The following is a 15,203-nucleotide window of genomic DNA, read 5'->3' on the forward strand; positions in this document are numbered from 1 at the left end:
ACTTACACAACTTTAGCAAAGGCTTATCGTTATATGATCAACTTAAAAACGCTTGAAAATCACAAGTAATGTACATTCTACTGGATTAAGCTACAAATAGAATCTCATATACCCGAAACCATCATATTACATTTACATGATTAGCAAAGCTTAAAACCACATTCATTATCTATTTCAGTCACTTTCCAAATAAAAAGTGCACCTGATAACGAGTATTCTCGAATAATGTGATAACAATCTAATCGAATAAGGTAGTATTAACCCCTCTATGAAATCACATTTCATGATCACTCCTCTTGTTTACATTACATGATTAGCAAAGTTTTAAACCATATTCATTATTTCATCCACTTCTAGATAATTAGGCGTACCCACAACACAAGAACAAGAAGTACTCTCAAACAACGTGACAACAATTCGATTACAGGTCGAAATCTGAGGGGTGTGAGCTCGGAGTTTCTTTAACTCCATAAGCAATTGCAAGATTATTCACTCTTTGGTTCAGTCAAATTCAATTAGTTTCAACAGCAACAACAAACAAAAAAAAAAAAAAAACCCCAATTTTATACCTTGAATCCTACACAAAATTGCAACATCAGAAAAACCCCATTTCAAATCCATGAGTATATACGAAGTATATTCCAGCTGAATATAAAATTAAAGTTTCTCATAAGAAAAATTCATCGATTTAAAGTTGGTTTCATGATAATGTAATTAGGTCGTCTTTAAATCAGTAAAATGTTTAAAAATAAAAATAAATGAAAAAATAAGATGAGAAAATAACGAGAAGAGAGATTGATGTAAGAACTTACAATTAGAGGAGAGAGAAAGAGAGATAAACGATTTGCAGATTCCGACACGATAAATTGACGCAATGTTGGTTTGCATTCTTTACTCCTATTTTTCAGCTCTGTAAGAATACGTTTATTTGCTTATTTCGTGGGTGATAATATCGTGGTGCGGGGATGTCTGTTTTGACTTTCCAGAAAAATTGATCTCGTATAATATGGGCCTGTACGTAGGCTATCATTCAGATCGAAGTTCAGATATGGGTTGAGTCATGTTGAATTCACGTAAGACAACAGTTGATGGAACACGAATCCAACACTTAAAAAAAGGGAAAAAAAAAAAAAATTAGTGTCAAGAGTTATGAACCATTTAATAAAATAGGTCGACATTACATGATTAATTAAGCAGGTTGGATTAGAGTTGATATTTTTCTGAGTTAACAAACTAAATCTGCCTAAAAAATAACTAACGGTTAGAATTGATAAATAAATATTATGCAAGATTAATTGTTTTATATATATATATATATATATATATATATATATATATATATATAACACGACAACAATACACGTATTGGACACAAAAGAAGCAAGTTAGGACAAAGGTTTTTGGTTAGTGTTGAGATTTCATAACCATTTTTCCTCGAACATGAGGATGACACGACACAACACATTTGCCAGTTGTACCAATCTAGTGATGTTAAGCTAATTTGTCCATATGGGTCAATTTGAATGCAGGTTGAAGTCAGGTTATTTATTATTTTGATTTGAGTCGATTACAATTTCTAGTCATCTTATGTGCAATTTAAGATGATTTGGATTTGGGACAAATTTTTACATATGTATTTTGAGTTCATGTCAAGTTCCATTTAGTTGCGTAAGGACTAAGGAGAGGAGAATAGAGTAGAGTAGCTTAGTAGGTGCATATAAGACTTGAAACTTAGGTCCATCCGTTATTTTTCAAAATCTATATTATAAATCTACAAATAATATTGAAGGGGGACAAAGTTAATTGATTTTTTTACCGAACATTAAACCGTCAATCAATAAGAACAAAAGAAATTAGAATTTTATAAGATAATTTGTCAAAAAATACAAATTTAATGACTCATTTGACCCCACAAATGATTTTTTTTTTTTTTGAAAGTAACACAAATGATATTTTGCATACCCCTGCTTCATCTTCTCATTTTCAAAATTAGAGTATATCAAAGCATTTAAAAATTTAGAAAAAGTCTATAATGTCATGAAGTCTTTTCATCACCTAATGTGTATTGAATTAAATTATTTTAAATAGATGATTAACACTTATTAGTCTTGATTTCCTTTAGATAATGCTTTTTAATTTAAATTATATTACTGTTTAGAATTTCAAATTAATAAGTGCTAGAAATTTTGATTTATTTAAGTGGGAGAAAAAAAAAACAAAAATTTTGGGCGTTGGAAGCTTTTCTCTAGAATATCAGAGCCAGGTTTCGATCCTGGGACCTGTGGGTTATGGGCCCACCACGCTTCCGCTGCGCCACTCTGATTTTGTTGATACCTTTGTTCAATTATATTTATATAAATTATTTTCTGATCACATAAAACAAAAGCGTAGCAGTTATTATCAGCCAGTGGGTAAAAACAGTAAAAACTTTACGCGTTGACTCGTTATAAGCATAAAAAATGTTCCGTGACTTTAGCGTACAATTGAAGATTTTACAGTTCATTACTACTAACATTAGTTACAACCGAAGCTTAAATATATAAATTAATTAATTTCAAAGTCGTCCTGAAATTAATCAGATTTATTGCATGTTTATATTAATATAAGATGCAAATTTTAAAGTTTTGTGGCTAGGAATAACGTAAATAAGTGGTAGAGGGTTGCGGGTTTTGATGATAAATTATTTATTTGTTAATCGTCATTGAATAATTGCAATGCTAACGACAAATTTGGTTATTAAACTCGTACCTCCATCATCCTTGCATGTTGGTTGTTATGTGTATGGCACAGTCTTCTAATTAGTATTTCATCAAAATTTTCAATATCAGAAACTACAATTCGATCATCTATGTTGCTCACTTGTTCATAATAATTTTTAAATAGTATGTAAACTATTATCAGAATTATCACACGTGTTATATGGGTTACTAACTTACTATATCGAAAAGTGGTATAAGTAAGACTCTAACATCACAAGAACTGTAATATGGACTAAATCTAGACGGGGGGACAATAAAGTCTGACCATCCCAACATACTACGTATGCCAACTTGTTTAAAAGATCAATTTAGGCTTATTGGATGAGATCAGATCTTACAAGTTGTCACACTCTGTCATTCAAACATTTGAAAGACAGTATAAATACAGTGGCGGATTCAAAAATTTCAAAATGGGGTTCAAATTTTTTTTAAATTATATAACCCAAATAGATATGGATCACGTCGATTAATATTAATGTTTCAATGTTATGTGGTTTTCTTAATTTTTAATTCACATTTAGCATGTAACTCAATATACATCCTCCGTTCATTTAACACTACAACATGGGGGTAATTACGCTTCTCAAAGCACAATTTAACCCTTAAAAAACTCTAATTATACAATAATAATAACAATAATAGTAACAGTAATTAAGACGAGTCTAACAAAATATAAAGTGACTATTTTTCTTTACTATATTATCTTTTATAGATTAACAATAATTTATGGTCAAAGTTTTTAAAGTTTGACCTAAAAATAATCACAATATGTTGTTACAGAAGAGTGTGTGAATATCCTTCCAACAAAAAAAAAAGTGTGAATAGTGTATAAAGTGCAAACATTGCAAATATTTAAAAAACGGAGATATGTGTAAAAAAAACGGAGATAACATATCATTAACCATTTTATATGGAGAAAATGTATGATTTTTTAGAACTTAAGAATTTCTATTGTCTGATTTTATCTTTTAGGAATCAATTTACTTAAAATGGGAGAGCAAAAACTTCTATATAAAAAGATTCTTTTTTAACTTACCTTGAATTTCATAAATATTTTGCAAAAGGGGGATGCAAGCGCTCCCCTTCAAGTCCTTATAGATCCGCCAATGTATAAATAGTAAAATACCCATCTTAGACCAGTTGACCACCATTATCAAAGGCATGCAACAATTATTACTCCGTATAGTTAACGGATCAAGTTTCTCGACATTAATTACCATCTCCACCATTGATACGTTGTATGATATACTTACATAATAAGAAGTATGAAAAAAAATAAAATTAAATAACTATATCCGAATCTTCCACAGAAATAGAATATCTTGTTGTCGCTTACACTAATACAACTAATGCATAATTACCGTAAAATTAAGTAGTGATCCACACATGAGCCCTCTCTAATCCATCTTTGCTTGCATGTAGATCACTTTCATCCCACTCACTCTCTACTTTGGCCAACCATTCAATATAATCAATGTTTTAACTACAATTAATTTGCAACTTTTCTTAACGTGGACTTATCACCAATATACCTCGTAGTAAATTTAAACCATTGAAAAGGACTTTGGTGAATGAAGTGGACTTTTGTAATTATATTAAGGCATTTTCATTATTATTTCATATGCTACGTATATTTACATTAATTTTAGATAATAAGGTAGGTGGACATAATAAAAATATGAAAGCTTTATTGGTAATTAATTTGGATAGTTATTGAAGGTCCAAGATCCGATCACCACGTTACCAAATAAATATAAAATAGGGATATCCAACAACCCATTTGTGTTATATTGGTTGTCTATCAATAAGTTTGCGGTCAAATGGGAGATCCTCTCTTTAATCAAAGTGTGGTAATGGTGGCAAAGTTAGAGTGATAATGTTAGAGTAAGTTTGATAAAATTTTACGTTATTTATCAACCTTTCATATCTTATCATTGTGTAAAAAAAAAAAAATGAAAACCTCATCCATTTAGATTGATGCAAGAATTGTGGTAATATAAACACCACAATACCTCAACTATAAAAGACGGAGGTGTTGGGCTAGTATGTGCCACAAGGTTTTTGTGTTTTACCCTAGTTTTTGTATTTTCCACTTGATTCTCAAGAGTAATTCTATATTTCTATGCATAGTGCATAATATGGTGTTTCTATTAGTGTACACTCAATGCATTATGACTAGTAGCTAACAAAAGAATGGTTGTTTAACCTTCTTTCATTTCGACAAATGCAAGATTATGGTCAAATAACTACCACAATACCTCAACTATAAAGATGTGTATGGGATTAGTGCCACAAGAGTTTAGTGATTAACCCTATAACAAAACTTTCAATTGATTTTTAAGAGTAATTTATGCATAGTGCATGATACAAATTAAAGTACAGAGTAATTATTATTGTACACTCAATGTATGACTTGCTAACAAAAGAATACCCGTATATAATAATTATAATAAAGACAATGCATAATACGGATAAAATATCGTACACTCAATGTATGAATACTCGTACATGACAGAGACAATTACTATAAGTTGAGAAAAAAGGAAGACGAGGGTGCTCACATGGAAGCTATTTTAATTATCAAAGTAATAACATTATAAATTTCTAGTTTATAATTCCAATAATAAAAGGAATTTAAGTTGTAAGACCAAACAATGGAGTAAATGCAATGGTCATGTTGAAGAAAGCAAGAAAAGAGGTTAGCAAACAAGGATTTCCAATTTACTTAGTTGTCTCAATTTTGTCCCCACATGCATCTCCCCCTTCCTACGCACATATATTTCTCACAACATTATTTAAATTAATCATAATAATTATAGTTTCATGAACTTACACAACCAAAGTACCAAACCCATATTATATTCACTAAAATTTAATGTCATTACCATCTTAATTAATCAATTAATTAATTTCATTATTTAAGTTTCCTTTAATGATCATCAATTTGTAATAATTAATTTTCTATTGGCTGACCTCTCTCTCTATTCATGACTTACCCTTTTGTAAGCAATAAACATTTCACATGCTCTTGTTTCTCTCTCATCATTTTCTTTCTCTCTCATCATTCTCTGTTTTTTTTTTTTTTTTTTTTTTTTTGTTTTGGGGGATTGAATTCAGAGAATTAAGTCAGACTCATTGTTGATTTTGTTGCAGATTATGAACATCTGGTACAAACCCACTTTCTGAAAGTGTAAAAAGTTTGCAACTTCGTTGTTTTACTTTTGTCTTCTCACTCAACTTCAACTACTTTTTTCCTGCAGTTGAATTTTCACAAGACAGGAAAAAAAAAAAAAAAAAAAGAAACAGAATTACAAATATGGATGTTCTGCCTTTATCAGTCTTCTTGTTATCTGATCATCAATAAGTAAGTTTACCTCTCTTTCCCTCTCCTTTCTTTGTTTGGTTGGTGTATACAGAGCCAAGCGGGTAGTGTTGTAGACCAAAAAATTTGAGGTCCCGACCCTAGACTAGTGGGAAATTCTGTGTTTGTTACCCGGGAAAAAAGGAATACTTTTTTTTGCCATTTTTCAGCAAAAAGAGTGGAACTTTTTTGTGTACAAGCAACAAGTTTCTAGCCTAAATTAGGTACATATTTCCTGAAAAACCAAAAAAATCACCTAACTTAAGAAAAAAATGTACTAGCAGTATTAGTAGTAATTCCGTAACTGAATTTTCTTAATATTGCTCTTAATACTTGCAGACAAAAATGACCGTTGAAATTATTACTCCTAACGTTTTACAATTAAATGCATTCAACTTATAATAACTATATATGTCTGTCCTTCTGAGTACTGATGTATTTATACTTACATCATCCTTATATTTTACCAGATTATGACCCAGATTGTCAGAACCAGTAATTAGTGTAGAAAAATCTGTTTCCTGGATTCTTCATTTCAGAAGAAAAAGAATGGGCAAATATGGATTCTTGTTCAGATCAGTCATCTTCTTTGGGTTGTGTTCGTTACATGTTTATAGCGAGCCATGGGAAGACAAGCAAGCCTTGCTTGATTTCCTACAAAATACTTCGCATTTGCGGTATCTGAACTGGGATCAGAACACTCCCTTGTGCACTAGTTGGACTGGTGTGACTTGTGATGATCGTCAAACGGGGGTTATTGCTCTCAGACTACCGGGGGTCGGAATCCGAGGCTCTATACCTCCTAACACTCTTAGCCGTCTTTCTTTCCTTCAAACACTTAGCCTTAGAAACAATGGGATTTCAGGTGTTTTTCCATCTGATTTTTCTAGGTTGAGTAACTTGACTTCTTTGTACCTACAGTCCAACAGGTTTTCTGGTCCCCTACCTTTGAATTTATCTGCTTGGCATAATCTTGTGGTACTAAATTTATCCAATAATAACTTCAATGGAAGTATTCCTCTTTCGCTCTCGAATTTAACCCAGCTTACAACTCTTGATCTTTCAAGCAACTCATATTCTGGTCAAATTCCTGATTTGGGGATCCCAAGTTTGAGGTTTCTCAACTTTTCCAACAACCATTTGAATGGGAGTATTCCTAATTCTCTTCTGAGATTTCCGAGCTCATCATTTTCGGGCAATAATATTACCTCGAGGGTGGTTGCTATTCCTCCGATACCATCATCTGCTCCGCCTGACAGTTCAGTTCACAAGGCCAAGAAGATCAGTGAGACAGCATTGTTGGGAATAATCATTGGTGGTGCTGCAGTCTTGTTTGTTATGATTGCAGTTTGCATGATTGTTTTGTGGTCGAGCAAAAAAAGCAAGCAGCAAGACAATGATGCAGAGGCACAAAAGATGGAGAAATTCTACTCAAAGAAGAAAAGGTTGCCTACAGAAAGCCGAGAAGAGAAGAACGCGAGGATCACATTTTTTGAAGGCTCTAACATGGCATTTGACTTGGAGGATCTTTTCAGGGCTTCAGCAGAGGTTCTCGGCAAAGGCATGTTTGGAACAACGTACAAGGCCGCCCTAGAGGATTCTAACACCGTGGTAGTGAAGAGGCTCAAGGAAGTGAGTGTGGGAAAGCGAGAGTACGAGCAGCAGATGGAGATTGTTGGTAATATTAAGCATGAGAATGTGGCTGCTCTCAGGGCATACTATTATTCCAAAGATGAGAACCTCATGGTTTATGATTATTTCAGACATGGCAGCTTATCAACAATGTTACATGGTATGTGATTTTGTATATTGTTTTGTTTTCATTGAATTTAAAGGGTTGTTTATATAAGGAAGTTCTTAATATATATTGCAGGGAAAAAAGAAAATCGATTGCCATTGGATTGGGAAACCCGGCTAAAAATCGCCATAGGTGCAGCAAGAGGCCTTGCTCACATCCATTCTCAAAATGGTGGAAAACTAGTCCATGGAAACATAAAGTCCTCAAACATTTTCCTCAACTCTCAAAACTATGGTTGTGTATCGGACCTTGGTTTAGCAACCATAGTCACACCCACAGTCCCACCAATCCAACGAATTATAGGGTACCGGGCTCCAGAAATCACAGATTCTCGGAAAGCAACTCAATTGTCCGATGTCTATAGCTTCGGAGTCCTGATACTAGAACTCCTCACAGGAAAAACTCCCCTAGGAGAAGGTACACACCTAGTAAAATGGGTGTATTCTGTGGTTAGAGAAGAGTGGACAGCAGAAGTGTTTGATGTAGAGCTATTAAAATTTCCTAACATAGAGGAAGAGATGGTGACAATGCTACAACTAGGTATGGCTTGCACTGAGAGAGTCCCGGAGAAACGGCCAAAGATGTCGGATGTTGTCAAAATGGTGGAGGACATACGGCGAGAAAGCACCGACACCCACCCATCATCAGAAGTTTCAACTCCAACACCAACAGGCCTTTCACATACAGGAGAAACAGGATCATCTACCTATGTAACCCCACAATAAGATTGCTTGTGTTAGTAATTAAATTTAGTTGTTACAAATATTTGTGGATTTTTCTTTTTTGGAAATCATAATTTTTGCTTACAAATTGAGGCACATGGTCTAGATTATTATTATGTCCATTATTTACTCTCTATTTTTTTAAGGAGAAAGTGGGATGAAAGTAGTTTACCGACCAAAGCCAGCCAATTGTTAGCTAAGAGCATTATTTCCCTCCAAGATTCTTAGCAAAATGTAAACGGCCCAAGTCAATTATATAGCTACCTTCTTTCCTGGTTTTGGATCTTTTTGCGGCTTCAAGTTTAAGATTTTGATGCTTAAAAGAAATATTTAGAAACAGTATTGCTAAATTAGTTATGCTGATAAGGACAACCGCCACCAAAGGTTTCAAAAGTCTAAACACACGTGTTTTTTATTTAACTTGTAGAAATGCACAACGAGCAGTGACGTAGACAAAATTTGATCCTAAATCTTGGATACTACCCTCAAAACTAGATCAGTTTCAAACACCTTGTATGTAAGTTGAATAATTCTTTTGATATAAGTTCCCTGCTTGCCTAATTTGATTGACTTCATAAAAAGAGAGATTAAAAAAAAAAAAAAAAAAAGGAAGAAAAACCATTCGTCGTCAACTTGATTAACTTGAACATTCTTTTGGCTGGAAAAGCAAGGATTCTTTAACTATATAATCATGTGTCTTGGATCAGGAGTATGAACCCCACTTTAGAGAACATGTCAGAACACTTTGATCGTCTCCACAGCACATTTTATGAGGAAAAAAAAAAACTTGAAAACAGAAATTTTATACAAAATCATCGGGGGGGTGTTTAGTTCTCACAAAAAATATATAGTACTGGTATAAAATTAGTACTATTAAAGATATGGTACAAGGTGCACCTAAGAGTATTTTCTACCCATTTAATAATTTTTGGTCATTAAAATCTTAGGAAAAACAAAAAAAAAACAAAAAAAATAAACATTACTCTGTATATTAAATGAGCAAAAATCCACCTTAGGTACACCTACCTTTATATGCACCCGGGTGTATATATAAGGTGTTGCTAAAACTCATACGATCATGCCTATTGATTGTTTAAGAAATTTTCAATTTCTAAACTCATACTTCAACCTAAGAAGTATGTGGTTTAGAACCTCACATGAGGGGTGGGTATGGCTCATTTCATTTCCAAATGGAACCAAGCATCCAAGCACATGGTATTAAGCAAGTTCTATACCCATAACACCCTGGTTTCATTCCTAGGAAGCTTATATCAATTAATGAGCCAAACATCCCCTTAAAGTTTCGAGCTGAAAATTTAACAGCTAAACAATCATATTCTTTATTTTCAACATCATTTCGCATAACATGAATGACTCGCAATATTTTAAAATACATAGGTAACACAGATAATTTCTTTCAAAAAAGAATTTTAAGTTTTGAATACTTGGATACTAACACACATGTTGAGTACACATAGGCACATAGTATTTATAACTAACACGAGTAAATCAAAACATTCAATTCTCTTAGCTAAGGGTCGGATTTGACAGCAATTTTTGGTATTCATTACTTCCAAATGTTACTAATATCAAGATTTTTCATTGATGGGTTTTCACCTTTGAATACTGGGTCGCATGTGAGCTTCATTATTATATGCTCACTACCCAAAACCAGATCAAATTTTGCAATAGACTACCACCACCTGAGGACACCCTCTTAAATATTGGAAACCGACCTTAATATTATTATTATGATGGATTTTGGAGTACATTTACACATTTGGATCATCTAAAATTTCCGTAAGAACAAACATGAGATTAAAAATTATAAAAACAATACAAAGAATGATGTACATGATTACACGTTACGTAGCATTAAGGTTTTAGTATCGAGGACCTGGATACATGATGCAGAGCCTGCCAGCAAACCCAGGGACATCCGTCATCATACAGCAATGTATCCGCAACACTAAAAAATCTCAACTCTTAGTAAGCCAAACTAATCTTCCTCGGGCTTGCGTAAAATTTGCGTCTTTACACCACCTAAGTATACACACACAGAGAGACAGTACATTTAATTAGATGAACCAAATTGTATATGGGGCATTTTCCTGTAAATGAGAGATTTCATAAATATATAGATACAAGGGGAAGCAAGATAAACCTTCAACTTCCTCGAAATGGACTTCCTTCACCAAATCAGCAGCTGGGTTATACTGGAATCTATAGGAGGAAAGATAGCAGGATTAACAATCTAAACAATATCAAATATGATGAATTAATGAAATATATAATTGGCAATAACATGAACTGATTATGACACTAAGTAATGCACAAATAAGTTGTTATTTATCAGTTTTGATCAATAAAATTAGTAGCCACATAAAACAAAAACATCACTACATTAGTATATCAGCAAAAAATACTTTTGTTTATTAAAAATTAGTTCAGCTAGACGAAAATCAATTGAAAAAAACAGGGCATGAGCCAATCTTCTCGCTTCTTTTCCCCAAGAATTCTTTTTAAAGAAGTCTTTCCACAATCATAAACCTGCCCCCAATATTCAAACCTTACACCTACCTAGCTGGCAATGCATCTTCACCCTAATAGAGCAATAAACGCCAGCAGTCATCCTGACAATATTCCTTCAAACAGCATCTCAAAATAATCTTAAAAGCAGCTCATCATTTGGGAGACACAAATCAGAATTGTTTAATAATCATAAAATTCGATTGCTAACAGTAAGATGTGATTCGGTGAAATTTCAAAGCTGAAAGGCTCCGTGATAGGTGGAACTTTGAGAAGTCCTAAGGAAGCTGCTACTTATGCAGAAAATAAGAGATCTATTTGACTGAGAGCCTATGTCCGCACTTTCACATAAATGTTGAAGCTTACACACATACAAGATGAAAAACGAAAGGAAGAATTTTCAAATGACGGGTTAAGGTGATTGAGAAGCACCACAATTTAAAAGTACTTAGTATACAGAATGATCATACTACGTATAAACATAATCCATTGAGATTTGAACTTCATTTAGCATTAGCCAAATATCATCAAAAAAGAGGCGGATCTAAAATCACGAATTAGGGCACAATATAATAAAAATTACGTAGTAAATTGCAGGAACTGGGTATATAATTTTGAGCCATACCGAGATGAGAAAAATTACCTGTTCTTGAAAATCACATCAATCTCAAAGTTAGATGTATTCTTTGCAGCATCCACCAAGACAGTAACAATTTCAGTCTTTCTAGTGCTCGCCATCAGGACATCATACTCTGTCGGAATGACAATTGCGAAGAAATTATCAGACAATTTACTTAGATACAGCTTCTCTACCGCTGAGAGGGTAATCCGCCGTTTAAGTGAATAACTCTCAGGATCAATCACATAGAGAGCGAAGTCTGTCACTATCAAGATGCGCCTCTTCATCTTCCCAGTACTAGTGAACTTCAAAACTTTATCAGCAAAAAGAACTTGCCTGTCACCTATGAAACAGAGAAGCAAACCAAATTGTTTTTAATATCCAGTCAACGAAACTTGACAAGTCCTCATTCCAAGCACGGAGTGAGAAACTATGAAAGCATACAGCTCGTCAAGATCTCAAAATGACACTCTAATTCGTAATCACTTCCAAATACTCGTAATATGTATTCTCCAAAAAAAATTTCCTTCCTGGTAAAATTTTTAACATGGCAGTAGTTCCAGAATATAAATGATTCACAACATCCACCATAATGAACTAAATATTTTCAACCTCCATACTGCACTTTAAATTATGTGAAATTTATACTCTCATAGACATGGTAACAAAACAGTTCTAGGACTTTAGTAGATTTTTGTATACAGTATATTAATCCTTAGAAATTGATCATGATACTGAAATTCTTCTAGCCTCATTTATACATCCACAATTCTAATCAAACTTTTTCAATGAGCGTAACTAAAATAGCACGCGCAATTGGGCATTTCTTATGCCTAACAAAGATTACAAGGTAATGGTAAGTCAACAGAACAATACATTAATTGTGCATCTAATCAATACATAATGGCCTTTTTAATACATAAATTCTATGAAATCAGAAGTAGAAAATTCACAACTGAAATAACATGTTAGTTTAACGATGTGAACTTGAGAACCGATTCTTGTACACGTCGGTACGTTTGAAACGGCTTAACAAAACTGAGAGGCTGCCAATTTTTGCAACTATGTAGACAAACTAGGACAGCACAAATCGACACAAAATTAATCCAACAGAAAAATTTATTTACAAGGGTAAGACTATCTAATATTTGTTCCAATGTCATTCTCGCAATCTTATCTTTCAATGAGCGGTTCAAGATATCACCTAAAGTCTATCTCCACCTAGAATAAGGCAAGACTAAAGAGCATCAACACCAGAAAATCTAAAACCTAAGCATTAATTTTCTCCAGATAATCTTAACCAACTAGACAACTAGTGCTCAAATATTTCTATATAGTACATACATGTCTATGTCATCACACAGGCCCAATAAATTTTATGGAAACCACTATACAATTGGTAATCAATGTCTGAATCAGACTTAAACCAGTCTTGTTAATTGTTATACTGATTCCTAACAATATAACTTACTTATCTAGTCTGCTTAAAAGACAATGCATGCAAACTTGGATTTATAACTGTGATAAATCTACCTGACACGTACCAACTACCAAGTGCTAGGTACAGTAGGTAGCTACACTGGAGTAGCACAACAAATTGTTCTAAATCTTTAATATAAGAGAGAAAAGAATAAATATCAACTTATTCATCCCACATGAACAATCACAATTAAATTCCCACCACTTTAATGTCAAAAACCACATTTTATCTGTCAATTATTATGTAAAATTTGACCTCCCCAGAGCCAGCAATGAGAGATAGTAATGATGTAACACCGATCAGAAACCATAAGGGGAAAAAACACAAAAAGTATTCACTATTCATCGTAGTAAGATAAACACGTAGAACGTAGGCATAGATGTACCAAAAAGAGATCCTTCATGCTCAAATCTCAGTTAATGCTACAGCTAAGCATTATAAGCCTAACATCGACCTAAACATAACGCGAAGCAAATAAAACACCTAACATAGACCTAAACATGACGCGAAGCAAATAAAACCATCATTTGTAAGATATATTCAAAATGCTTTCTAAAAGTCAAGGCACCAAACAAAAGCAAAACTAGCACTTGTGGTGCAAGTGCGATCACTCTTCCTAAATCCCGCACTTGTATAACAACAAAAGGATCCTAAGTAAAGCATGGAACACCCAATCAAATTTATAACTTACTCCAAAACCTCATTATCAGTGTAACCTCTATAATTGCATATACTCTGTACTTGAAACCTTTAGCAACTAAACTTATCATTTCAATAGCATCTGACATTTCAATTTAAGATTGAACAAGCAATACAAAAAACACAATACCCAGCTCAATAATTCATCACAGTAAATTTAATTTCAGAGTCAAATCATCACAACAGCTCATTTACACCAGCTCTTGAATCAGATCAACCTTCAACTTCAACCTACCTAACCCTAGCATTCAACTTTACACCCTCTCAATTATGGAGTTACATAGCATTAAAATTCCAACAACAGCCTTCCACATCAAACTTACAGTAAATAACCATTTAACATTTTCCTAATACTCCGAAATGTCTCAATTTAGAAATGCTTGACAAAATCACGCGTCAATCGGAGCTATCAATGCTGAATCATGCTTAATAATCCATAGAAATGAATTTCCTTCGTTAAATTACACAAGAAAAACTATAAACAAACCCTAAAAACATAATCCCAGAAAATAAAATCAAGAGAAAATTAAAAAAAAGGGGGTGTACATAAATTAGAATTACCTTGTTTATCGAGGATCTTCAAAATGTAAGGATTAGAAGAAACATCAAGATAATCCCCTCTATAATCCCTGTGAAAGGAAGCCAACCTTCGAGCTTTAACACCCATAAACGGCTCCAGATTTTCCGACGAATTTTCAGCGGACGGCTGAGGCTCGGCGTCGAAACGAGGCTTGGAATCGTTGAGCTGGACTCGGCGGCTACTGTATCGGTTGCTGTGGCGCTCCATTTTATCAGAGTCGCCGGCGATTCAAGGGGTTGGTTGAATCGTAAGATGAAAAAGGGAATGCGCCACTGGGTTTTGATGACCTCAATGCGCAACTGCCTGGGTCAGGGCCCCGCTAGATGTTTAGTTGATAACTTTTTTTTTATTAATTACGAATTTAGGATACATTTCTCACGAGGAGAACAAACTCCCCCTCCTCTTTTAACATAATATTAAAACAGACATCAGGAATGACACATGTCACTTTCTAGTACTGTTTTTTTCCTTCAAAACTCCCCCTCCTCTTTTAGCAAAAAAATCTTTTATTTTTGAAAAATTTATATAATACAATCAATAATCAATAACATAATACTAAAACAGACACTATGAATGACACGTGTCATTTTCAGGTGCTGTTTTTTTCCTCCAAAACTCCCCCTTCCCTTTTAGCAAAAAAATCTTTTATTTTTGGA

The 15,203-nt window shown here is 33.6% G+C and overlaps 2 protein-coding genes and 1 non-coding gene across 4 annotated transcripts; 1 reads left to right on the forward strand and 2 right to left on the reverse strand.

Annotated features, from left to right (window-relative positions):
* Positions 1-2,251: 2,251 nt before the first annotated feature.
* On the reverse strand, positions 2,252-2,323 carry TRNAM-CAU. The gene has a single exon. It is a non-coding gene; the product is annotated as a tRNA-Met (tRNA).
* A 3,295-nt stretch (positions 2,324-5,618) lies between these two features.
* Positions 5,619-8,925, forward strand: LOC110693932 (probable inactive receptor kinase At4g23740). Of its 2 annotated transcripts, XM_021871111.1 has the most exons (4): positions 5,619-5,926; positions 6,020-6,123; positions 6,591-7,912; positions 7,994-8,925. In XM_021871111.1, the coding sequence occupies exons 3-4, from the start codon at positions 6,670-6,672 to the stop codon at positions 8,641-8,643; spliced, it is 1,893 nt and encodes a 630-aa protein (XP_021726803.1). In that variant the 5' UTR covers positions 5,619-5,926; positions 6,020-6,123; positions 6,591-6,669; the 3' UTR covers positions 8,644-8,925. The 2 variants fall into 2 exon arrangements, with proteins under 2 accessions (XP_021726803.1, XP_021726802.1); XM_021871110.1 differs by having other exon boundaries at positions 5,619-6,123.
* A 1,432-nt stretch (positions 8,926-10,357) lies between these two features.
* On the reverse strand, positions 10,358-14,887 carry LOC110693933 (myosin IB heavy chain-like). Its single transcript, XM_021871113.1, has 4 exons — positions 14,529-14,887; positions 11,813-12,131; positions 10,805-10,863; positions 10,358-10,683 (listed from the first exon to the last, which is right to left on the reverse strand). The coding sequence occupies exons 1-4, from the start codon at positions 14,752-14,754 to the stop codon at positions 10,640-10,642; spliced, it is 648 nt and encodes a 215-aa protein (XP_021726805.1). The 5' UTR covers positions 14,755-14,887; the 3' UTR covers positions 10,358-10,639.
* Positions 14,888-15,203: the final 316 nt, after the last annotated feature.

This window comes from Chenopodium quinoa, unplaced genomic scaffold, assembly GCF_001683475.1.
Source record: "Chenopodium quinoa cultivar QQ74 unplaced genomic scaffold, ASM168347v1, whole genome shotgun sequence".
NCBI classification, from domain to species: domain Eukaryota; kingdom Viridiplantae; phylum Streptophyta; class Magnoliopsida; order Caryophyllales; family Amaranthaceae; genus Chenopodium; species Chenopodium quinoa.